This window comes from Spermophilus citellus, assembly GCF_964194105.1.
Source record: "Spermophilus citellus genome assembly, chromosome: 4".
In the NCBI taxonomy this organism is placed as follows: domain Eukaryota; kingdom Metazoa; phylum Chordata; class Mammalia; order Rodentia; family Sciuridae; genus Spermophilus; species Spermophilus citellus.
Genome location: NC_138185.1, coordinates 159666401 through 159693720, shown reverse-complemented (window position 1 = coordinate 159693720; position 27320 = coordinate 159666401). Strand labels below are relative to the sequence as shown.

The following is a 27320-nucleotide window of genomic DNA, read 5'->3' as shown; positions in this document are numbered from 1 at the left end:
AAAGGGAAAGTCCATTCTGTTTGTCCATTTGTCTATGCTAGTGCCCTGACCCTTTCTTTGCTAGTGAATGAATATAAGAATGAATACAAGAAATGAGGTATCCCACTTCTTTTGATTTCTGGCTTGATTCTAGAACAAGGAGCAAGGAAATATTAGAATCTAATAAAACCTCAAACGGATTTTGGTTTTGACTGGTTTTGTAGTTCTGGTATTTCACTAATGCCCATTATCCCCAAAATAATATAAAAATAGACTATAAATTGAGTTTGATCTAGTTCAATTATTTTGCAGATTAGGATACTGAACCCCAGAGAAAGGCCACAGTGATTAAGTGGCGGAACTAAGTAGTCTGACTCTCATTATCTTTTTAGTGCACCACATTTTTTTGTTTGTTTATTTGCTTTTTGTAGTACTAGGGATAGAACCCAGGGCCTTACCCATGCTAGGCAAGCATTGAACTATATCCTCAGACTTTTTAATTTTTATTTATTTATTTACTTTGTTTTTTGCAGTACTGGGGATTGAACTTTAGGGTGCTCTACTACCAAGCCATATCCCCAACCCTTCTATTTTTTATTTTAAGACAAGGTCTTGCCAAGTCATCTAGGCAAGGCTTGAACTTGCCATCCTCCTGCCTCAGCCTCCTGAGTTGCTGGGATTATTTTTTATTTTGAGATAGGGTCTCACTAAGACTGGCCTCAATTTGAGATCCTTCTGCTTCTGTCTCTAGTAGCCGTGATTACAGATGAGCACTACCAGGCCTGGAATCAATTACCTAGTAGTTCATGTTTCTATAAACTTTTTATTAGATGCACATTAAAATTTCCCCATTTTCTTGATTCCTATGTTTTCATAAATTGTGTCTGCACAATTTATAGATGTGCAGCATTTCCTCATGGCTCACATTACAAATTGTTTTAGAAAATGTGAAGTAGCTTTTTGGGTCAGCATGTTGTTGCTTGCTGTTTTCTTGGGACCTAATGTGTTTGTTAGGGTAGCACCTCAAAATGAATATTTTAAAGTTTAGTCTATTTAAAACTACTTACTTGAGTTAATATAAGCCAGAATATTGTGGGTTTTTATTCACAGGGTACATGTTTAGTAATTAATGGGCAATTTCTCTTTGTAGGCTTGTTTTGATCTACCTCCTGAGGTGATTTCTACCAGGAACCCAGTTACATGCAGCAAAAGGGCAGCTGACCCAGTCCATCCTGACTTTGCTGGTTTGTTGGTGAAAAACAAGAATCTTTTAGCTGAGGTATAGAGATTATATAAACAAAAAAGAATACTAAAAAATTATATCTTCTGTAGAAGTAGGGAGAGTAAACATTCTGATAAAGAGCTCAAGGTATTATCTATCCCACTTTTGCTTTTTTTTGGTGTGTGTGTGTCTCAATATTGAATTCTTTCATTCCTGAGGAGCAATTTTAATTTAGACTCAAATCTGTCTTTTGACAGAGAATATCCACTGGAGATGACTGACAAATTTGGGATATTAGAACATAGCTTACAGATTACCATGCTTAAAATTTATGTAAAAATAATAATCAATTATATGTACTAAGTTGTTTGTTTGTTTTCCAGTGCTAGGGATTAAACCCAGGACCTTGACCAAGCTAGGCAAGTGCTCTACCACTGAGCTATACTGCCTACCTTAATTTTTTTTTTTTTTTTTGTACTGTGATTGAACACAGTGGTGTACTACTATTGAGCTATACCCTCTGCTCTCTTTATTTATTTATTTATTTTTGAGACAATGGCTAACTAAGTTGCCAACGCTGGCCTTCAACTCACAATCTTCCTGTCTCAGCTTCCCAAGTAGCTGGAATTATAGGTGTGCACCACCATGCCTGGCTCCTAAATATTTTAATGAAAAAAATGAGCTCCTATTTTCAGCATACCACCAAATGGCAAATATTCACTAGTTTAATTTAATACTTGATATATCTCATTGGCATCAATAGATTAAAAAATAAAAACAAAAACAGAAAACACATTTGTAGGAAATCCCTTGACTTTTACTCCCTCTGATGAAGACTAGAGAGCACCTGTAGAAATTCTTTAGTTGAGCCTAACTATTCTCAGGATTTGTTACAAGAAATAGTTCCATAGGTAGCCATGGTTGGAAGCTCAAAGGTCATTGTTAAGGTACTATGATGTAGCCATTTATGTCTATGCTGCCTCTATGGTTACCTCTAGGCAAAATTTGAGGGGCAATGACCAGCCCTTTGAATAAGTAGCAATCTATGGTGGCTATTTCCTAGGGCAGTCATAAAAAAGTGTCATAGACTGAGTAGATTTAACAACAGTTTATTTTTTCACAGTTGTGAAGGCTAGAAATCTGAGACAAAGGGCTAAAAATGTGACTTAGAGGTAGAGTGCTTGAAGCGCCTGGTATATGTGAAGACCTGGGTTTGACTCCCCAGAGTGGAACAACAGCACCCCACCCCCGTCACATCAAAAAAGTCTGAAACAAGATGTCAGTTGGGTAGTTTTTTTGGTTGGCTTGTAGCTGGTGGTCTTCTCCCTGTCTTCACGTGGTTTTTCCTATGTATCAGCCTATGTCCAAGTTTCCTCCTCTTATAAGGATACCCATCATATTGAATTAGGGCCTACCTTAATGATATCATTTTAACATAATTACTTAACATAATTACTCAAATTCAGGCACGTGCTGAGATATTAGGAGTTAGGACTTCAACATACAAATATGGGGGCAGGGACTCAACATAGTCCTATATAGTGGCTTCTTTGCTGCCCAGAACCATATAAAAGTACTTTTCTATTATTTCCTCTATCAATGGCCTAATTGATTCCAGATTTAATTTAAGTAGATACAAGTATAGATACAGATATCTAGGTAAATATATTTATGTATATATATATATATATATATATATATATATATATATATATATATATTTCTTTCCATTTTATCTACATAAGAGTGGTAGACAGAGCTTAGATTTAGATGGAGCTTATATAGACATAGTATATCTTATGAAAGCTTTGATAGAGTCATAGATTTTTCTTTTCTTTCAGGAAAAATGATGCCAATCCCTTAAAACTATAGAGATCTTATTATAACAGTGTAACTTATTATTAATAATCTCAGAAATTTGAATTTTTGATAATTCATATTTGTATTAGATTAAGTTTTATGTCTATGCATAATTCATTTAAAAACTTTTAAACCATCAAGTATAGTGGCAAATACCTATAATCCCAGCAACTCAGGAAGCTGAGGCAGGAGGACCACAAGTTTGAAGCTAGCCACAGCAACTTAGGGAGACTCTGCCTCAAGATAAAATCAACAGATTTGGGGATATAGCTCAGTGATACAGCACTTGCCTAGCATATGCAAGACTCAAGTTCAATCCCCAGCACTAGGAAAAAAAAAAAGCTACTTGTCACGTGCACATAAATCATTTCCTAATTACATATATGTCTTCACCTATTTAACAAGGTAAATATCTGAAAGGCTCTATCTATAAGATCTCATTTTGACATGGTTTTAGATAGCTCCCATTGGCATTGTCTAAATTTAATACAAATTAGTGTCAGCCAGGTACAGCAGCACATGTCTCTAATTGCAGCAATTTGGGAGAGTGGGGCAGGAGGTCGCAAATAAAGAAAAAAAGAAAAGAGAGAAAGAAAAGGGCTAGGAATGTAACTCAGCGGTAAAGCACTCTCAGGTTCAATCCCCACCCCCACACCCAAAATTAGTGACTAGTTTTGCATGGTTTCCTAGTGTTAAAGTCATTTTAAAAAAGAAAAGTTTAGTGATTTCAACAGAATACCTGAGCATCAGCATGAGTCATCTTTCCGTTTTCCAATAACCTATTATTTAATTCCACAGGAACACAACTGTCTTGATAGGGTAGTTCTCTTCTCACTGCATGCATTTAAAAATTTTTATCTCTTTGTGGGACATACAAAAATAATTGTGTTTTTGTCGTTTAATGGAGAAACAGGTGCAAGAGAGCTATATTTGGCTAAAGCTGGATATAGAAGGAATAAATATTAACCTATTCAGTTGGTTATTGTGTTGTCTAGTTAAAGCAGTATGATACTGAGCTAAAACTCTTACATAGTTCTAGGTGGGCTGCCATGTTAAAAAATATGAGTTCAGAACAAAAAGTCATATGAATATGTAATAACAAATCTCACTAATATGTATAATTATAATGCACCAATAAAAAGGAAAACGTATAATGAATTATGGTGTTCTAAATTTAAGATAATTTAATGTGTCTTACCAGTACTTTTTAGTTTGATTCTCATGGAAACTTTTATTTGTAAGGGAATTGACTATATTATGCAGATATTTTTCTTGCCAGAGAATAATAATAAGGCTAATAGTAGGACCTGGTAGATTAAGCCAGCTCTGGAGAGGGTAGATGAGAGTCATAAAATTTTTTCACGTAAAGAAAATTATTAATCTTTCTAATTGAATTTTTTACTGAGATAATCATAAATATACTTGAAATTATTAAAAGAAATGGCAAGCCAGTCATGGTGGCACATACCTATAATCCCAGTGACTTGGGAAGTTGAGAGTCACAAATTCAAGTGGGATCACAAGTTCAAGGCCAGCCTGGGCAACTTAGCAAGACTAAAAATTTAAATAAAAAGTAGGGGGCAGGGGCGGGGAGATGTGGCTCAATGATAGACTGTGGAGCAGTGAGGTCTTGGATTTGATTGCCAAGGTGTACCACAAAAGAAAAACGAAAAGTTACGTTGAGATCTCTGTACACTGTGTCCAATTTCCCTTTTTTTTTTTTTTTTTTTTTGGTATAGGGATTGAAACCAGGGGTGTTTAACCAGTGAGCCACATCCCCAGCCCTATTTTTTGTTTTATTTTGAGACAGAGTCTCATGAGTTGCTTAGGGCCTCACTAAATTGCTGAAGCTGGCTTTGAACTTGTGATCCTCCTGCCTCAGCCTCCCCAGCCACTGGCATTACAGGTATGCACCAATACACCCAGCTTGTTTAATTTCTTTTAATGGTAAAATATTACAGAACTATAGTATAATGTAACTGCCTGAGTATTAACATTGATATAGTCTACCAATCTTATTCAGATTTCCCCAGTTCTGTTTGTACTCATTTGTATGTTTATATATTAAATGCTATCTGTCAGTCAAGATACTGAATAGTTCTAACATCACAAGAATCCTTCACATTGCCATTTTACGTCTACACCCACTTCTTCTCACCCCCAACCCTTGGTAACCACCAATCTCTCCTTTATTTCTCTTTTATTTTATTAATTGTAGATGGACACAATACATTTATTTGTTTGTTTGTTTATATGTGATGCTGAGGATCAAACCCAGTGCCTTACACATGCTAGGAAAATACTCCATCACTGAGCCACAACCCCAGCCCCTTTCTCTTTTATTTATGAAATGTTATTCAATTTAAAGTATATGAGATGATTTTATATAAGGGACTTGGGCATCTGCAGATTTTGGTTATGTGTAGGGAATCCTGGAATTGATCACCCACATATACGCTAAGGACAACTGTACTTTAAATCACCTCTATATTACATATAATTCCAAATTGTAAGTGCTATGTAAATAGTTGTTATACTATGTTGTTGGAACAATGACCAAAAAGTTTGTGTATGTTCAGTGCTGGACTCATTGGCACATGCCTGTAATCTCAGTGACTGGGGAGGCAGAGCACAAGGATCAAAAGTTTGAGGCCAGTCACAGAAATTTAGAGAGAACTTCAGTGTTATGGTTTAATTATGAGGTGTTCCCCAAAAGCTTATATGTGAGAAATGAAAGGTTTAGAGGTGCTTTAAGGTTATGAGAACCTTAAAGCAATCAGCGAATTAATCCCCTGATAGGGATTAACTTAGTGGTAATTGAAGGAAGGGTAGGATATGACTAGAGGGGGTAGGTCATGGGGGTGTGCCTTTGCAGTATATATTTTGTCTCTGGCAAGTGGAATCTCTCTCTACTTATTGATGGCCATGTCCTGACTTGCTTTCCTCAGTCACATTATTCCATCATGATGTTCTGCCTCATCTCAGGTCCTAAGGAATGGAGATGGCTATCTATGGACTAAGACCTCTGAAACTATGAGCCCCCAAATAAACTTTTCCTCCTCTAATTATTCTTGTCCAGTCTTTTGGTCACAATGAAAAAGCTGACTCAAATGTGCAGCAACATAGCAAGATCTTGTCTCAAAATAAAAAATAAATAAATAAAAGGCTGGGGTTGGGGCTGAGATTGTGGCTCAGTGGCAGAGCACTTGTCTTGCACATATGAGGCACTGGGTTCAATCCTCAGCACCACATAAAAATAAATAAAGGTATTGTGTCCATCTACAACTAAAAATAGGTGGGGAGGCCTGGGGATGTAGCTCAGTGGTAAAGTGCCCCTGGGTTCAATCCCCTGTACAAATAAAAAAAAGTTTACACATGTTCAATATATAAACACAATAGTTTTTCAAACATTTTGATACATGGTTGAATTCATGCATGTGGAACCTGAGGATAATAGAACTGAATATTAAAACACTAAACATGGAGTTATCATATGACCTAGTAATCCTTCTTCCAAGTATACTCTCAAGAGAGGTGAGAAACATTCACAAAAAAACTTGTACATAAATATTCCTAGTAGCATTATTTGTAAAGTCAAAAAGTGAAAACTCGGGCTCGAGAGAGAGAGCTCAGTTGGTAGAGTATTTGCCTTGCATGCACAAGGACCTGGATTTTTTGATACAGGGGATTGAAACCAGGGCACTTTACCACTGAGCTACATCCCCAGCCCCTCTTTTTTAAAAACATTTTTTAATTGTAGATGGACTCAATACCTTTATTTTATATATTTATTTTTATGTGGTGCTGAGGATCGAATCCAGTGCCTCAGCAACACACATACACACACGCGCGTGCGCACACACACACACACACACATATAAAAGTGAAAACTCAACCTGGAACATGCCTGAAATTCCAGCAACATAGAGGCTGAGGCAGGAGGATTGCAAGTTCAAGGCCAGCCTGGGCTACTTAATGAGACCCTGTCTCAAAATAAAAAATAAAAAGGGCAGCAGCTGTAGCTCAGTGGTAGAGTGCCCTTGGAATCAATCCCTAATATCTATCTGTCTGTCTGTCTGTATGTCTGTCTGTCTTTCTCTCTCTCTCTCATATACACACGGAAACTCAAATGTCCCTCAACTTATAAGTGAATAATCAAAATAAGGTTTATCCACATAGTAGAATATTGTTCAGCCATAAAAAGGAATTAAGTAGTGATATATGCTACAATGTGGATGAATCTTGAGAACATTACCTAAGGGAAAGAAGAAAACATATACAATTCCATTCATATTAAATGTACAGAATAAACACATCTATGGTTTCCAGGGGAGTATGTAACTGCCATAGTGAGTATGGGGCTTCTTTGGGAGATATGAAAATGTTCTGGAATTAGATGGTAGTAATGATTTCAAAAACTTGTGAAAATATGAAAAAATACTGAATTGTATTTTTCCCCACATTTCTTTCTCCTCTCCTCCTCCTCCTCCTCCTCCTCTTCCTCCTCCTCTTCCTCCTCCTCAGCACTTGACCACTGAGTCACATCCGAAGCCCGTTTTTTGTATTTTATTTAGAGACAGGGTTGCTTAGTACCTCACCTTTACTGAGACTGGCTTTGAACTTGCGATCCTCCTATCTTAGCCTCCCAAGCCGCTGGGATTACAAACTTGTGCAACTGCACCCGGTCCCACATTTCTTATTGGTGCATTATAATTGTACATACTGATGGGATTTGTTTTTACATGTTTATACATGTACACAATACACAATATAACAATCTACTTTGGCCAATATCACTCCTAAGCACTTCCCCCATCTTTTCCCATGAATTGTAATTCTGAAAGGTGAATTTTATGTGAATTACATCTTAGTTTGTAATGGGAAAAAAATGAATCTACTATGATTGCACAATTCTGTGAATACAAAAAACCACCCAACTATATAAACTTTAAATTGGTGAATTAACTGGGTGTGGTGGCATATACCTATAAACCCAGTTACTTGGGACACCGAGAAAGGACAATCTCAAGTTCAAGGCAAGCCTGGACAACATAGCAAGACCACACCTCAAAAACACTCCTCCCCCCCGAAAAAAAGAAGTGATGAATTATATCTCAATAAATTTGTCTTTAAATGTTATATAAATAGAATGTTACATATGTAACATCTGAAGATTGGCTTTTTCACTTAGGATAATTTCATAGAGATTTATCCAATCATTGCATGAAGCACTGATTTGGTTCTTTGCATTGTTGAGTAGTATTCCATTGTATGTATGTACCATAGTTTGTTGAATATTCACCCATTGACAGAAGTTTTAGTTTTCCCACACTAAGACAAAATATCTGAGAAAAACAACTCAGGAGGGAAGATTTAATTTGCCTTATAATTTCAGAGGTTTCAGTCCATGATGGGCTGGCTCCAAGGTAGAGACATGATGGCATAGGAAAGTTGCTGACCTCATGGCAGCTATGAAAGCAGAGCAAGAGGGAGAGGTGCAGGGGACAAGATATGCTCCCTGTTGTCGCAGTCTGTCTGGGCACAAAATAACCGAGCCGCCACAAAGCATTGTAGGTTCAAACAGCAACTCTTTATTCCCAAACACTTCCCGGGAATACGTCCCTCCCTCGGCTCCGTGCAACAATTCTCCCGAACCCGCAAGAACTCAACGGGAACTCCTAACTAGCGGGCACCTGAGGCAGCAGGATCCGCCCTAATCCCTGAGCCACGCCCTATTCCCGGAGCAGGGTCACCTTCCAACCATTCCCTCTAGCAAAATGCCAGGCGTCATTCCGACTAAACTGTGGCTCTCAACACCCTGTGACCTAGTTCCTCCAGTGAGGCCCCACTTCCTACCGTTTCCATCACCTCCCAATGATGCCATCAAATTATTATTCCATCAGTTAATCCATTGATGCAGTTAGAGCCTTCATGATCCATCCATTTCCCAAAAGCCCCAATTCCGAACATTCCTATATTGGGCACAAGCTTTCAACACATGAACCTTTGGGGAATATTGTAGATCCAAACCCTAATAATAGATATCTGGGTTGTTTCCAATTTTTTTGGCTATTACAAATGAAGCTGTTGTGAACATCAATGTTCATATTCTTGTAAGAACATAACTTCATTTCTCCAGGATAAATACCCAATAGTGCAGTATCTGGGTCATATGGTAACTGCATTTTTACTTTTATAAGAAAGTTGTCATACTATGTTCCAGAGAGGCTGTACTATTTTACATGTCTACTAGCAATGTATGGGTGGTCCAGTTTCCCTGTATTCTTACCAGCATGTGGTGTTGTAATTACTTTGTATTTTAGATATTCTGTGTGTGTTGTAATATTTCATTGTGGCTTTAATTTGCATATCCTAATGGATGATGATGTTGAACATATCTTTATGTGCTCATTTGCTATCTGTATATCCTTTCTGGTAAAGTTTCCGTTCAAATATTTTGCCCATTTTCTTTCTTTCTTTCTTTCTTTGCTAATAATTTCTCACTTTCTTTATATCAATTTTAAATTTATTTTAACTTTTTAATTTGTTCTAGTTAGTTATTTTGCCTATTTTCTAATTGGATTGTTATGAGAGTTCAGAGAATTCTTTATATATTCTGAATTCAAGTCCTTCATTGACAGTTTTTATCAATAAGTCATATCTCAGTTTTCACAGTAGCCTAAAGTTAGCTAAGTCCTGAGTATATTTCTGGTTCATGATATCTGAATCCAACATCTGACTCTTCAAGTTTGGATTTTCTTTTTACCTAAAAAGTAATGCATGAATGTTTTAAAATCTTAGAGTTTACAAATCAATGGTCGTGAAGAAAAGGTAAAAAAATTAGGAAATGGGAGTAACAATGAGAAGTACCAGGAAAACTACATGAATATAGGCTTCTTGAAGGTAGTAGCAGTTAGGGTGGACTTGAAGAACACAGAATGTTTCACAGAGGTTGAAGAAGGGGACTATAAAAAGTGATTGGAGAGAATGGGTAGGCAAAATAACTTGCCATTTGAGTTTGTCCTCAGTGGGCAGGGGGATCATCACAGGGTTTTCAGGAAGATCTGAAGTGACAACTGAGGGCAGAATTAGATATCCTTTGTGTTCTCTGTCCATTTTTTTCATACCACTATTACTGTATTTATTAAGGTAAAGTTTTATCTAAAAAATTATTGTCTTCAAATTGGTTTACCTGGCGACCTGGAAAAATCTTGAGAGCATTCTTAATCTTCTTTGGATCCTCAGCACCTGGCACATGCCTGGAAAACAGAAGGCAGTAAGGGCTTATTTGACAATTAAATGAAAGGATGATTCTGAGAAGTGTTAGAGTGGCAGGGCTAGTACTGGCAGCCAAGCCAGGAAAACTGCCTGGATCCCAGTTGGCAGGATTCAGCCACCTGCCCACATGGGAAATAAGCAATGATATAAAAAGGAAAACTTAATTTAATGCAGCTTGATGAAACTGGGGAGAAACAGCTAGATTGTTTCTTCAGTGGCTCTACAGAAGCAGTTACAATTTGTAGAAACAAAACCCAAGGGATATATATAAGCAGACTTAGGTAGGCTATACAAGCTATAGAAAATGTTAGTCTTACCTTTCTTGGCACCCATCAAGGCTGGGAGAAGTTTCTCAGTTTCCCTTCTAAGTATGAGGAAACTGAATGCAGAAAAGCATTTATCAGGAAGTTTCTTTTCATTTTAAAGAGGCTGTTTTTCATTTTCATTCCTTCTAAATAGTTTTACTTTAATGAAATAATTTTTTAAAGGACTTTAGACTGAAAAACTGATTTATGTTAAGATTTTGCCAGAAGGGCCTAAAAAAACCAATTTCATACTCTAAGTTAATTACCATTTTCATTTTATCTAGGATAAGAAAGCTGTACTTAGCTTAGGAGAATTGCTTAGGGATAAAGACTATAAATCCTCTCTTTAAAATTTCTTTTCTTTTTTTCTTTTTTGAGATGGGTCTTGCTGTGTTATCTAGACAGGCACACTCCTGGATCCAAGTGATCCTTTCACCTCAGCCTCCAGAGCAGCTGCGCCACCACAGCCATTCCCAGCTTGTAGGGAGTTTTAATAGGCATATGGTAGAGGAAATGGAACAGTATTTTTAAAAGATTGGTCATGTGCTGGGAATGGAATTAAAAAGCACTCTTGCTGGGCATGTTGGCATGTACCTGTAGACCCAGCTGCTTGGGAGACTGGACAGGAGGCTGGGCTTGAGCTCAGATGTTTGAAGCCAATCTGGGCCACATAGTGAGACCCTGTCTCAAAAAAAAAAAAAAAAAAAAAAAAAAAAAAGAAAAGGAAAGAAAGCTCTTTCAGTGATGAAATCAGTGTAGGCCTGACTTTGGGGTAATTGGACTGACCAGAAAGTGTTTATTGAATTCCAGAGACTCTTCTTTTCTGGGAAGCTTCATCTACTTTTCAAACAGAAAGATATATTTAAAAAAAATTTGTACATATTTTATGATTATTTAAACAGGAAAAAAAAAAAGAACCCTGCACCCACAATATAGGGTGTGTCATATCCAGCTTAGCACTGCTCAACAGCAGCAAAGCACTTTCTAGAAACACTTACCTAGATTTTATAAATATAGATTTAGGAAGTTTTACATATTACTTTCATGTATGATGTGTGTGCAAGTTAACTTTCCTTAAACTTTTTTTGGGAGGTGGGGGTAGCAGGAATTGAACTCAGGAGCACTGAACCACTGAGCCACATCCCCAGCCCTGTTTTGTATTTTATTTAGAGACTTAGAGTCTTACTGAGTTGCTTTGTGCCTCGCTTTTGCTGAGGCTGGCTTTCTACTTGCGATCCTCCTGTCTCAACCTCCTGACACTGGGATTACAGGCATGCACCACCGTGCCCAGCTTCCTTATGTTTTAATGCTCTTTCAAGGATAACCCCTATAAATATCAACTACTGAAAATAAGTCATCATATTCATATTGTCTTATTTCAGTTTACTATCCAGCCTCAATGAAACAATTTAAGAAATAGTGTTCTTGGTTGTTTATGGTAATCTTGGATGCCTCTTTTTCTTTTCATAATAAAAAATGTTCAAAGTTATTCAAAGGGTGGCAGTACTATTTATTTTTTATTCTTTTTAGTTAAATATGACAGTAGAATGTATTTGACATACATACAAGGAGTATAACTTCCCATTCTTGTAGTTGTACATGATGTAGAGTTACACATTTCCTATATGAATATAGGAAAATAATGTCCAGTTCATTTTACTATCTTTCCTATTTCCATCCCCCTTCCATTTTCCCCCAATTCACGTACTACTTATTGAAGTAAGGAACATAAGAATTATTATTAGAGCTGGGGATGTAGCTCAGTGGTAGAGCTGTTCAATAAAAGGGAATTGAAAGCATTTCAAAATCAATCACTCCACATAAATATGGCCAAATATGAGTCTGATATATACCATAATCTCTTCTTATGGTCTTACCCTTTGCTGCACATTTGTTTCAATAGGATTCCATATTTTGGGTATGCATATCAAGAGATGACACCAAACAGAAGTTGGAATCATTATGGTTAACCTGAGTATGTTGGAAACGAAGGAGAGGCTGAACATTATTATACACAGGCCATGAATCAGAGTGAATGTTAGCTACACTATAAAACAGACAGCAAAGTTTGGGTGGAATAGTCACCAGCAATTTCTGAATAACCAATAGCTGATTGACAGGTAATATCTCTCGTGTCCCAAACCCATATTTGCTGCATGGCTGCTATGATACTTGATTTTTTGGCTAAAATAGGACTCGTCAATTTGCAAGTAGTGAGCTGTACCACCACCCTATTTCAGAAATGCTTGTATGGGGCTGAGGATGTAGCTCAAGCGGTAGCGTGCTCGTCTGGCATGCGTGTGGCCCGGGTTCAATCCTCAGCACCACATACAAACAAAGATGTTGTGTCTGCCGAAAACTAAAAAATAAATATTAAAAAATTCTCTCTCTCTCTCTCTCTCTCTCTCTCTCTCTCTCTCTCTTTAAAAAAAAAAGAAATGCTTGTATACTTGGAGATAGAATTGTAGATATTCAATCAATGGAAGAATTTGAACAATTTGACCCAGGGAGACAAATTGTTCAATTGACTCAATCTTCTGTTGAAATGCCTCCAAGCAAGATAAAAAGAAACATAGTAGAAGACTGAAAAGAAGTCTTCAGAGAGGAAAAGAAAAAGGAGATAACCAATTTCGTGTGAAGAGGGATAGATCAGTCTTGGATTCACTGTAGAAAACAAACCACTCTAAATCAAGCAGAAAATAATTTATTAAGTCGGGGAATTAGGTGTATAGCAAATGATTGGAAGATCAGTGTGTGGGAGTCAGGGCCAGCACTGAATGGATGAGTGAGCTCAAGACATCTGTAGACACTATCCTGTGGTTAGGAAGTTGCTGCTGTTGAGATTTATTTATATATTTATTTATTATACATGACAGAAGAATACAATTCAATTCATAGTACACATATAGAGCATAATTTTTCATGTCTCTGGTTATACACAAATCATTCGTGTTTTCATACATGTACTTATTATAATGATGTCTGTGGTTGAGTCTTTATGGCACAGCCACGGTGGCCTCTCAACCTCTGCAAGGTCGGAATGTTCATTTTGGCCCCATCCTTCATCTGGCTCACCAAAAGAAATAATAATGGGAAAAACAGCCTCTTCCTATACTCTGTTTGTACCAAAGAGACAAAGTCCAGTTTGCATACAGCCTAATTCCCCAGACCAGCCACATGAATAAAATCTGGGAACTCAGAAGAAAAACAAATTCTCTGTTCCTACATCAAAATTTAAACTCTTGAGGTAGGCCTAGCCATCTGTTTTGCTTCTTTGTGTTATTTGTTTGTTTGTCTTTAGGGGCATATGTTGGGGATAAACCCAGGGCTTCACGCATGCTAGGCAAGCACTACCCGTGAGCTACATCCCCAACCCTAGTAACCTATTTTTTTTTTTAAACAAGCCCTCCAGGTGATCCTAATACATGCTAAATTTGAGAACCATTATCCTAAAGAATCCCAGCCTACTTAAGGGAGTCTGGAAAATAACAGTTTTATTTTTAGTTCTGCAGTACCAGAGGATGACATGGGGGTAGGAATTGGTACCCAAAACCAGTGACCATATCTGGCAAAAGAGAATGGCCAGTGTGTCAGAGGCCTCAATGACAGATGGAATATAATGGTACCTGAAGAGAAATGGTTGAATCTCTCAATTAGGAGATCACTGAAGAGTTTTGGGGTGGGGCATGCAGGATAACTGATGAAATGACATTAAGTCCAATTATGATGGAGTAGGCCTGAACACAGAGAACTCTTATACTTGAGGTGGCTGTGCAACAGAGACAAGACATGGGTTTTCAGCTGGAGTTCAAATCTTCTGCTTCCCCCACGACCAGGTCTGTGCCCTGTACCATCCCGGCTCCATTTCTACAACTTTTTTCAGGATCTAATATGACACTGTACTAGGCCCTATGTCATCTTTAATCCTTACAGCCACCTTGTAGGATGAGTAGGAAAATTTAGCTGAATTGCCTGTGGCCACAGTCTGTCTTGCTGCTCTGAGGTTTGAGGTCTATCCCTATGCCTTCCGTTCTTGCTCTAGAAATTCTCTGGACTCACTGAGATGTGTTTTTATGAAAGATATATTAATATAAGTTTTAAAAATACATGAAGGTATGTTTTTAGTGAGAATATAGAAGATTCAATTCATTTTATTCATTTTGTTTTCATTTCACATGATTTTTTAGACATAGAGGACAAGTACCTTATATACATATACTGATGAAAAACTTAGTTTAAAATGCTTGGTTCTCATACAGACTTCACTATTAGAAAATATAGCTTGTGTGTGTGTTTGGGGGCGGGGGGAAGAAGTACTGATACCCCTGAGCTATATCTCCAGCACTTTTTAGGCAGAATCTCACTAAGTTGTCCAGGCTGGCCTTGAACTTATGATCCTCCTGCCTCAGCTGGAATTATAGGCATGTGCTGATATACTTGGTGAAAATATAGCATTTCTAAGTATTTTTTTTTCATAACAGTATTCCTGAGCTACTTCTGGTTATGAAACTAATGATCTTTCACTATGTAAAAAAGACTAAATCTGGGGCTGAGGTTGTGGCTCAGCAGTAGAGCCCTTGCCCAGCATGTGCAAGGCTCTGGGTTCCATCCTCAGCACCACATATAAATAAATAAATAAATAAATAAATAAATAAATAAATAAATAAATAAAGGTATAAAAACATTAACAGTTAAAAGATCCCTGAATATTAGCAGTACCTCACTTTTCCTTCATCTGGTGAACATTCTCCACTTATCAGAAGAGATGGCCCCCATTCCTTACAGTTCTTTCTGGGCTCCTCCTCCTATTCCACCCCCCCCCCACCCCTGTCCTGATTGGTGGGTGTGGCTTCCCCACTCCCCAACAAGCCATTACTCTTGCTTCTTTCCACAACTTTATAATCTCTTCTTCCCTTTATCTGCCTTATGTATATATAGCCTATTTATACCTTGCTTTTCCTCCTGACTTCCTCTCCGCTTCTCCAATGAGCACAAATAAGACCAGGAACCAAATGTTATAAACAGGCACCTCTCCTGAAGATAGACTTGTGAACTCATTTCTCTTTACAACTCATTGGAGGCCTGGGGTTGTGGCTCTCAGCGGTAGAGTATTTGCCTAGCATGTGCCAGGTGCTGGGTTGTATCCTCAGCACCACATAAAAATAAATAAAGGTATTGTGCCCAATTATAACAAAAAAAAAATCAAACAACTCATTGGAAAGCAAAACAAACATCTAGCTGGATGTGGTGGTGTGCATCTGTAATCCAATGATTCAGGAGGCTGAGGCAGGAGGATCACAAGTTCAGCAACTTAGTGATACCCTGTATCAAAATAAAATGTAAAAAGGACTGGGGTATAGTTCATTGGGAGAGAGCCCCTGGGTTTAATCTCCTGTACTGCAAAAAAGAAAAAAAAAAGGAAAGAAAATACATTTTTAACATTGGAATATATGGTTAGGAGTTGATTGAAAGGCTTCCTTTTAGAGTTGGGGATATAGCTCAGTGTAGGGTAACTGGCATGTGTGAGGCCCTGAGTTTGATTCCCAGCACTAAAAAAATAATAAAATTTTAAAAATTTTAAAAAGCCTCATTTTTTAATATAATGTGTAACTTAAATACTTGTAATTACTTAACATTATGAATGTTTAAAAACCAAATTATAAATGATTTTAATTAGTATTTACTTTCTCATTAGCTAAGAAATCTTCAAAGCAAACTTCTCATAAAGGAAAGTATGTTGCAAGAAATGAAGAGTGAGCTAGAAAGTTATAAAGAAAATAACACCCAACAGTCATTCCAGATAATGTCCCTGAGAGATGATATCCAGGACCTACAGGAACTCATTGCTTCTCTAACCAGAATTAAGTCTTTGAAAAACACCAACATTGAAAGTCTTGAAAGAGGCAACTGGGAACTAACTGAACGAGTTACAGCACTAGAAAATCTTCTAAAGTAAGGAATTTTCTGGTTTGTTTTAAAACAAGTCTTTTGCCATATGTTTGCACATAGTATGTGAACATTATACTCCTGATTAGTCACAGAATTTAAATCTAGTAGAATTTCACCTAATACTTGAATCAACATTATAATAGTTAAAAAAAAAACCTTTTTGCTGATATGTCACATACTATAAGAATCATGCCTTTAAAGTATATAGAATGCAGTAGTTGCACAATCATCACCACTAATTTCAAAATATTTTCATCACCTTCAAATTACCAGCCACTTACCAGTTACCCCCCATTCTACTCTCCCCCAGGCCCTGAACACCACTAATCTTTCTGTCTTATGGATTTGCCTTTTCTGGATATTTCATATGATGCAATTATAATGTATGAGGCCTGTGTCTGACATCTTTCATGTGCCAAAATGTTTCAAGGTTCATAGTTCAGTGTAGGGTAGCATTAATCAGTTCTTCATTCCTTTTTATAGCTGAATAATATTCTATTATATGTATATACCTCATTTGGTTTATTTATTTATGTAGGGGTCATTTGAAGCAAAAAAGTTTTTAATGAAGTTTAAAATTTTCTAGTCACTTATATCTTTGGTGTTATATGTAAGAAATCATTGATTAATCCAGGGTTACATTTACATCTATCTTCCCCCCACCGTCCCACCTTTGGAACTGGGGATTGAACTCAGTGATGCTTAACCACTAAGCAACATCCCTGGCATTTTTTCCCCTAATTTTGAGACAGGATCTCCCTCAGTTGCTTTGGACATCCCTAAATTGCTAAGGCTGGCTTTGAACTTGTGATCCTCCTGCCTCAACTTCCTGAGTCACTTGAATTACAGGCATGTTCCAACCTGCCTGGCTTGGCTAAGTTTTTGACTGGTATGGGAGGTGGCATCCAAATTCATTCTTTTCCCTATAGATATCCAGTTGTTCCCAGCACCATTTGTTGAAAAGATTATTTTTTCCTCCATTGAATTGTCTTGGCATCTTGAATTTTGGTAATTCTCTTGCCAAAAATCAATTGACCATAAACATATGGATTTATTTATGGATACTCAACTCTGTTCCCTATGTCTATACATCAATCCTATGCCAGTACTACACTGTTAATTACTGTAGCTTTATAGTAAGTACATTTAAAGATCATTTCAGCTTGTCAATTACCCCCCAAAAACGTAACTTGAATTTCGACAAAGATTATGTTGAAAAAAAATATATATATATTTTATTTTTTAATTTGTTAGTTTTAGATATACATGACAGTAGAGTATATTTTGACATATTGTATATATATACATATATACATATGTATGTATGTATATGTGTATATATATACTAATATATTGATATTGTCTTCATTCCATGCACATGGGGTGTACTTCCATTTATTTGAGTCTTCTTTATTTTAATAATTTCTTTTGGCACTGGGGATTGAACTCAGGTTTGCTTTACCTCTGAGCTACATCCCCAACCTCTTTTATTTTTTATTTTGAGACACAGGGTCTTGCTAAGTGGTAAGGGTCTTGTTAAATTGCTGAGGCTGGCCGAAAACTTAATCCTCCTGCTTCAGCTTCCCAAGTAGCATGTGCCACTGCTCCTACCTTCTTTATTTGTTTTAGTGTGACATATTATAGTTTTCAGTTTACATGTTTTTTGCTAAACTTATTCATAAGTATTTTTCTTATTTATGAATTATAAACGAAATTGTTCCCTTAATTTCATTTTTAGATTGATCATTTTTAGGGATTAGAAGTACAATTGATTTTTGTTGTTGTTGTTGTTGTTGTTGTTGCTGGGGATAGAACCCAAGGCCTTGCACATTCGAGGCAAGCACTCTACCATCTGAGGTATCTCTCCAGCCCAACAATTTATTTTTTTAATGTCAATCTTCTGTCCTGAACCTTGTTTAACTTGTTTATTAGCTCTAATAGGTGTGTGTGTATGTGTGTGTGTGAGAGAATTAAGATTTTCTCTATACAAAACTTTGTTATCTGTGAGATGGTTTTACTTTTTCCTTTCCCTTTGGTGTGTTTTTTTTTTCCTTGCCGAATTGCTTTGCCTTCCACTATTCAATACAATGTTGAATAAAAGTGGCAAGAAGTCAGCATCTTTGACTTGTTCCTGAAAGCCCAGAAGAAGGCTTTCAGTCTTTCACCAGTAATATGATGTTAACTATGGGATTTTATAGATGCCCTTTATCAAGTTGAGGATGTCCCTTGGATTCCTAGTTTGCTGAGTAGTTTTATCATGAAGGTGTGTTGGATTTTGTAAAATGCTTTTTTTCCGGCACCTTTTGGGATCATCATGTAGTTTTGTCCTTCATACAACTTGTTACTCGTAGACCTATGGTTACTTAGTAGGTTTATAGAGAAAGAAGGCATTTGATCATGTGTCCTTGGCTGACGGGCAGAGAAAAACATCATTAATTTTCAGTCCTATTATATGAATACTATTTTAAAAAGTCACACAATGATGAAAAGATGTTCTGTTCAGATATGAATACTAGTGTAGCCTGTTATTATTCAGGTTGTACTAGGCTCTATTAGCTCACCTGATAGGTTGAAGTTTCTTCTGTGTCTTGTATTTTCCAGATCACTTTTTAAAAGAAAACAGGAATGGGGGTATGTAACTCAGTGGTGGAGCACTTGCTTAGCCTGTGTGAGGACCTGTGTTCAATCCCTAGCACACAAAAAAAAAAGAAAAGAAAAAAGAAAAGGAAAAGGAAGAAGAGGAGGAAGAGTGGAGGAGGAGAAGAGAATTAAAAATGTACAGGGAACTAAAATTGATAGGAAAACAAATCTTTACTTAAAGGCCTGCAAAAAGGAGAACGGGACTTCCACTTTTCTTCTGCTATGCAAAGTGTCTAGAAAAAGAGGACTGACAAACTTTAAGTGAAAGACTGATTAAAAGTAATTCATCATTCAGATATCTACATGAAGTTGCCTATAGGTTGATCCAACAGCTGACCAGCCATGGCAAGCTATTCAACACAACTTTGAATATTGCTATAGAATGTTATGGATTGGATAGAGGTGTCCCCCCAAATCTTCTGTGTTAATGCAAAAATGCTCAGAGGAGAAATGATTGGGCTGTGAAAGCTGTTACCTAATCTGTCTATCCTAGTTTGAATAGACTGGGTGGTAACCGTAGGCAGGTGGGTGGGCTAGAGGAAGGTGGGTCACTAAGGGGGTTCCCTGGAAAGGTGTATCTTTCCTGCAGCCCCTCCCTCCTTTCTCTCTCTCCCTCTGCTTCCTGGCCAGCCATGAGAGGAGCAGCTTTCCTCTACCACACCCTTCCACCATGATGTGCTGCCTCACCTTGGTCCCAGAATAAAGGAGTCAGCTATCTTCGGAAAGAGACCTTGAAACTGTTAGCCCCATAGAAATTTTTCCTCCTCTAAGTTGATCTTCTCAGTTATTTTGTTCACACAACAAAAAGCTTACTAAAACACAGAGCGAGTCACTACTGAGTTGTTTTTTATTATCCTTAGTGCTAAAGAAAAACATGGCTGTATCTACTGTGATGGTTAATTCTGTGTCAACTTGACTGGGCTATGAGGTGCCCAGTATTTGGCCAAACATTATTCTAGGTGTTTCTATGAGAGTATTTTCGGATGAGATTAACATTTAAATCGGTAGAACAAATAAAGCAGATTGTTCTTCTCATGGGTGGATCTCATCTGGCTGGTGAAAGGCCCAAATGGAGAATTTTTGCTGCTTGATGGCTTTTGAACTGGGACATCAGCTTTATTTCTGCCTTTGAACCTTAACTGAACCATTAACTCTTCCTGGCTTCAAGCCTGTGGGCCTTTGGACTGGAACTCCACCATCTGTTCCCCTGGCCTAAAGCCTTCAACATGGACTAGAACTATGCTGTTGTTTTTCCTGAGTCTCCAGCTTGCTGACTCACCTTGCAGCAGATCTTGGAAGTTGCCAATCTCCACAACTGCATGAACCAATCTTCATAATAACTCCCTTTCTATTCATTTATAAATCCTGTTTCTCAAGAAAACCCTGATTAACACACATACTATTTTTTAAAGGGATATCATTATTTTATTAGTGTTTGGGGGACAGGAGGAGTGGAAACAGTTCCCATGGAATGAATTTGGGAGGACACTCTGGACAAGAATTGTTCTTAAGCCATTTCTGGTTCCCAGATCCTTTAACTATTGTCTCCTTGCATTTAGGGAATCTAGAACTAAGATTTCATGGGCTGTGAATGTAGTCAGTGGTAGAGCACTTGCCTAGCATGCAGGAGTCCCTGGATTTGATCTCTAGTATCACAAGCAAAAAGAAAAAAAAAAATTTAGGCCTAGCACTTTTTACTTTTATTCTACTGGTGTTGAAAGAGGTATGAAAATGTCCAATTATGATTGCAGATTTATATTTATTTCTTCCTTTTAGTGATGTCAACTTTTGCTTTATATATTTTGAAGCATCCTAAAGATATTGATATATTTCTATTTAATTGTCCACCCTGCTTTTTTTTTTTTCAGTGCTGGGAAATGAATCCAGGGCCTCACATATGCTAGGCAAGCACTCTACCACAGAGCTACATCCCCAGACTGTCACTTTTTATTATGAAATGACCCTCTTTATCTTTTTATGTACTTTTTCCTTTGTGTGTGTGTGTTGTTGTTGTTGTTGTTGGAGGTCTAACCTAGGGCCTTGCACATGCTAGGCAAGCACTCTGCCACTTAGTTATACCCCAGGCCCTTCTTGCTTTAAAGTCTACTTCGATATTAATAATTTTACACCAGCTTTCCTTTTGTTAATATTAGCATAGAATGTATTTTCCCATTTTAATTTACATTTTTCTGTGTTCCTATATTTAAAGTATGTCTCTTGAAAAATGTTTAACATTGTCTTTTTAAAATTCAGTATAATAATCTTACATTTTAATCAAATGTTTATAAGATTTGTCTCTAAAGTAATTACTGAAATTGTTGGATTTCATCCAGTCATATTGTTGTTTTATATTTTCCCCATCTGTTTCTGTACCTTTATTAATCCTTTATTGCTTTATTTATTTATTTATTTGGTACCAGGGATTGAACTCAGGGGCACTCAGCCACTGAGCCACATCTCCAGCCCTATTTTGTATTTTATTTAGAGACAGGGTCTCACTGAGTTGCTTAGTACCTCGCTGTTGCTGAGGCTGGTTTTGAACTCATGATCTTCCTGCCTCAGGCTCCTAAGCCAAGGGGGATTACGGGCCTGAGTCACCACACCAGTCTCTGTTTTATTTTTGATTCATAAGTTTTTATTTCATTTTCTTCTGTATTGAGCTTTTAATACTTTTTTTAAAATATCACAGTTTTCACCCTAAATTTAGTGATTACAAAATATATATTTGATTTATTATTTTCCTTTAAATTAGTACTTTTACAATATCCCCTCAAATAAAGTATTTATGACAGTTTAACTCCATTTACCCATTTCTTGCTTTTGTTCTACTGTTATATTTTACTTTTCCACATGGTAAATAATATATATATATATATATATTTTAACCATCAGTTTTTTTTTCTGTAAGTATTTTATTTATCACTGAAGAAAAAACACAGCAGCATGTTCTGTGTTGGCTTTAGTAAGACCAAATAGTTAATCTTTAACATAGCTACTACACTCCAAAAATTGAAGTCAACACAGTCATTACTACAGATTACTTGTTGAAAGAATCTATTCTGAAGAGAAAGGAAATTAGGAAAAAGAATTTAAAGAATTCCTCCAAATCACACATTTATAAATATTGTCATATTTAAAATGCTTGAAAGGCATGAAGTCTCCATTAGTGGAAAAGCATTTTGCTATTGGCAACAGAAAAAAAAACAGCGATAGTTTACCAAATGCTTTAAAATTTAAAAGCTGTACTGTTTTGGGTTTGCACTGAACAGTATTGTCATTACAATAATGACTGCAAATTGCTTTATACTCACCTCTTCTTAAGTAAAATCTACAGAAAATCCCACTGTATCCAATGTCTGTAATATTTACTGCACTTAGAGTGAACCTAAAAACTTCCTAAATTTAGTTAATAGTAAATACCTCAAAATACCTAAAGAGGTAGGTTTCAACCGCTAATGGTGTGAAAATTGTTTCGGATCCACTGATTTAAAGGGTCTTGGAATACATTTTAACAGAAACTTAACACCTCATTCCAAATTAATATCAGATATTTCAAAATCAAACAAATATCAGTTCTATACCAAGATACAGGTGTTACCCGATGGGTTTAACCATCAGTTTTAATTTTTGTCTATGCACACATTCCCTTTCCGATGTTCTTCATTCTATTCCACAGTTCTGTGCAAGCATCAGGGATCATTTTCCTTCATCTTGAAAAATTGCCTGTCATATTTCTTATAGAGTGATTCTGACATTTTTCCATTTTATCCCCTCTGAAACTGTTTATTTTATCTTCAATTTTTTAAGTACCTTTAGTTTATTTTTTTATGTGCTGTTGAGGATTGAACCCAGTGCCTCACATGTGCAAGGCAAGTGCTCTACCACTAAGCCCCAGCCCCAGCCCCTCATCTTCAATTTTGAAGAGTAATTTCACTGAGTATAGATTTTTGTGTTGTCTGTACTTTCCTTTCAGCCGCTTAAGATGTTATTCAGTTATCTTTTGGTATTATAATTTCTGTTGAAAAACCAGTCATCAGTCTTACTTTTGTATCTTTGAAAGTAATGTGTGTTTTTCCTCTAGCTGCTTTTAATTGTTAGCAATTGACTACATGGGATTCACAGAGCTTATTGAATCTGAAAATTCATGTCTTTCATTGGGTTTAGAAAATTCTTGGGAATTAGTTTTCCAAATATTGATTCTATTCCATTCTGTCTCTACTTTCATTCTAGGGCTGAAGTTACAGGTTTGTTAAACATTTGGAGTGTGTCCTGCATGTTAATAATATCATTTTTTAAATTAAATTTTTCTCTTTTGATAATTTGAATACTTTCTTTTGGCTGAGTGACTTAAATTTGTTAATTCTGGGGGGGTGCAATTCTTAGAAGAGTCACCTAAAAAATATGGAAGATAGATTGATTGAACTCAGGGGCACTCAACCACTGAGCCATATGCCCAGCCCTATTTTGTATTTTATTTAGATACAGGGTTTCATTGAGTTGCTTAGCACCTTGCTATTTTTTGCTAAGGCTGGCTTTGAACTCTCGATCCTTCTGCCTCAGCTTCCAGAACCACTGGGATTACAGGCGTGCACCACCACACCCTGCTAACCTAGCTTTAGGATAGAAAATATTACCAATATGTGCAATTGGTAATCAAAGAAGTACCAAATTATTAGCTGCTTATATCAAAGAACATGATTTAACAAGTTTTTACATATGCTATTCTTTGTTGTGCATTATTATTTCTTTTTTTTATATTTATTTTTTAGTTTTCGGTGGACACAACATCTTTGTATGTGGTACTGAGGATCAAACCTGGGCCGCACACATGCCAGGCGAGCATGCTACCACTTGAGCCACATCCCCAGCCCATGCATCATTATTTCTAATTCCTTATTTCCTCATCAAACTCCAATTGAAGTCCCACTTAGGGATTGTTAAAATAAGAATGTTTATCCATATGGATCCTCTGGATGATCACAGTATTTCCACAGTGACATATATTCATATCTAAATTTCACCTCAAGAGGATTGTTTCACAATGATGTCCCCTAGGGGAATTACTACAAGGATTAACACTGGATTGTTTTTCTTTCCATTTCTCTACCATTTCTAATCTCTTCCTAGAAATACTTAGATAACTGCCTAGCTCTTTTCATAAGAAATATGTTTTTACTTGATACACTTTTAAATTTATTTTGAATGGAGGCATTTAAAAGTTATTTTTAATTAATTGAAAATTAGTTGAGTTGATTTTACAATATTGTTATCTACTTTTATCTTACACAGAGTACATCTGGTTGAAAGAGAAAAAGCAGAGCGAAAAGCTGATCTTTTGGAGAAAATGTTGTCAGGCACTAGCAGATTCCCTTCTTATATGACTATGAAAGGACAAGAAGATTTATTGGATGTTTTCCCAGTGAAGGTGAGAACAAATTCCAATTAATCTCTAAAGAAACAGGATTTGTATTACCTATTGTTACTCCAGAAGATAATGGGTAGAGTTGAGTAACTTATTGGTTAGTTCTCTCTCTCTCTCTCTCTCTCTCTCTTGGGGATTGAACCCAGGAGGGTTTTACCACTGAGTTACATCCTTTTTTGTTTTGAGACAAGTTCTCACTAAGTTGCTGAGACTGGCCTCAAACTTGTGATCCTCCTGCCTCAGTCTCCCCAGTCACTAGGATTATAGGCATGCACTCCCACACTCAGCTGCCCTCTTCTTAATGGAAGATAAAAGGAAGGAGGAGAGTGTGGCGGGCTGGAAGCTGTTCTGATACATGGAAAGAATATGCAAGAAGGATCTGAAGATCTCTCTGATTCTAAAGAAAAGGTTAGCGGAAATGGGGCTGTGAGATAACTGGGAAAGAGGTGATGGTGAGAGTGAAATATCGGATTTGTTTGCGTGTTTGTTTTTGCAGTGCTTGGAATCAAACCTAGGTTCTCACACATGCTAGGCAAGTGCTCTACCACTGAGCTGTACTCCTAGCCCCCAAAATATTGGAGTTTAAATTTCTGGTATGGATTAGTACCTGTGGCTGACAAAATCTGGGTTAGTGCATGTGAGTGTAGGTGGTTGAAGAGGAGAATAGAAGTGAAAGTCACTGAGGCACAGGAATCATGAAGCTAAATTGGTGGGTCATCTCCATTGGTCATTGACATCTAGAATGATGATGTAAGTTGGGTTTAGAGGAAGGAAGTGAGCCTGGGCTTTAGGTAGACAGTGATTGATAGGATGAGTTGAAGGTATTATAGAAGTCTGAAGGAAAAGAAGGGGAGCCAGATGTTGTCCAGGAAGTGGTGAAAGTTTATTGTGAAATCCTTAGTTTATTATATAATGTGAATCTAGAACCTGGCATGGTGGCACACACCTTAACCTCCCCCCCAGTTACTCAGGAGGCTGAGACAGAAGGATCTGAACTTTGAGGTCAGCCTCAGTAACTTGATGAAACTATGTCTCAAAATAAAAAATAAAAAGGGCTGGAGATGTAGCTCAGTGTAAAGTGCCCCAGGGTTCTCTATCTAGTAGCAAATAAATAAATTAAAATGTTTAAATCTGAATGTAAGACAAGATCCTATACGATCTGATTAATGGGAGGAGTTTCATTAAAAAAAATTCAGCAACTACTTTCAAAGTATTTTGAAGTATTCTTTATTTGCCTCTCTCAAGTAATAGAATTCACAGCCCCCCCCCCTCAAATATTGTTGTAAAACTCACACATTTCTGAAAAACTCTCACAGAGTCAAAGTTCATGCAGTTCTGACCTTTTCTTCCCTTAGTCTTTATTCCTGTGGCTGTTTCTTCCTAAGCTTTTAGTGATACAAACCCACCATTACTTCCACAATTTTTGCTCTTCTTGAATTTCTCAGTTTCATAACAAAAAGCCCAGAAACTGAACTTGCTTACTTAGCTCCCAGAACTGAAGGTGACAGGAAGGTGGGAAGAAAGTCTTGTTGAAGTTATAAGGTGGAATTCTGCTGTGGGAGGTAAGGGAAAGAGGTACATGCATTATCTGTAATTTTTTTTCCTGTCATGTTTACAATGGAAGAAGAATGACTACAGGAGCATAAAGGAAAGGTTAGGGAAAAGAAATATGACTTTCATGTTATCACAGTTGTTTTTATTAAATTATATTTGATAATTATAACTCTTTAGGAAAATATTCAATTCTCTGCCAACTTTTCACTAATGGTCTTAGCATTCATTGATGATTTAAAAAATTTTTTTTATTTGTAGATGGGCACAATACCTTTATTTTATTTATTGTCGTGTGGTGCTGAAGATCGAACCCAATGCCTCATACTTGTGAGGCAAGCACTCTGCCACTGAGCCACAATCCCAGCCCATCATTGCTGATTCTTGCTTAGATCAGTTATTACATTAGGAGTTACAAAATGATGATGATGATTTTTTTACATTCCTATCATTCCTTCTACACTTTTTAGCTCAATTTTTTCTACCTTCATCAACTGGGGATTTTTGGTTAGCTGCTTCTTTAAGCTTAATTTCTACTTTTGCTGTTCCCATTTGTTATTTTGAATATATGCCCAAGTTTCTCTTGTGAGTCTTAATTCTTTCTCTTGAGGGTCTCCTGAAGTTTTGTGCTACTACTATATTTTGTAGTTCAAAAGAAGGAAAATAGAAGTCTTTGTATTTAATTTCAAGTGAGAAGTTTAACTTGTGTGCATATTTAGGATAAGACCGAAGCTTTCCTGGCCAACAACTTTGAGAGAGACATTTTTCATACTGAAGAACCAAATCACAAGCAGAAAATTTGGGATGGATGTCAACAAGATTTGATACAAGAGGATAAACAAGCATCAGAGTTAGACAGACAGCCATATTCATGCGGTTGGGAAACTGAAACTGCACAATCTCAATATCAGAATTTCCTCAGTCAATTGTCTACTCTTCTGAGTGATAGCATTGTTCCCATACCAGCCACAGAGGAAGCTGTGAAAGAAAGGATACTGGAAATCAGTGAAAATGAACTCTCTTGGAAATCTGTAAGTACATCAAAGGAAAAGTTATTTTTTCCTATTTGATTCTTTTAAGATATAGACTTTGCTATTATCTAATTTAGTATACT

General features: G+C 36.8%; 1 protein-coding gene across 1 annotated transcript in view; it reads left to right on the top strand.

Moving 5' to 3' along the window:
- Positions 1 to 27320, top strand: part of LOC308646705 (uncharacterized protein) — a 47470-nt gene that overhangs the window by 8863 nt on the left and 11287 nt on the right. The window contains exons 6-9 of the mRNA XM_081290000.1: positions 1130 to 1258; positions 16340 to 16596; positions 24523 to 24658; positions 26926 to 27237. Of these exons, the coding sequence (XP_081146126.1) occupies positions 1130 to 1258; positions 16340 to 16596; positions 24523 to 24658; positions 26926 to 27237 (834 nt within the window). The remainder of the gene's footprint in view (positions 1 to 1129; positions 1259 to 16339; positions 16597 to 24522; positions 24659 to 26925; positions 27238 to 27320) is intronic.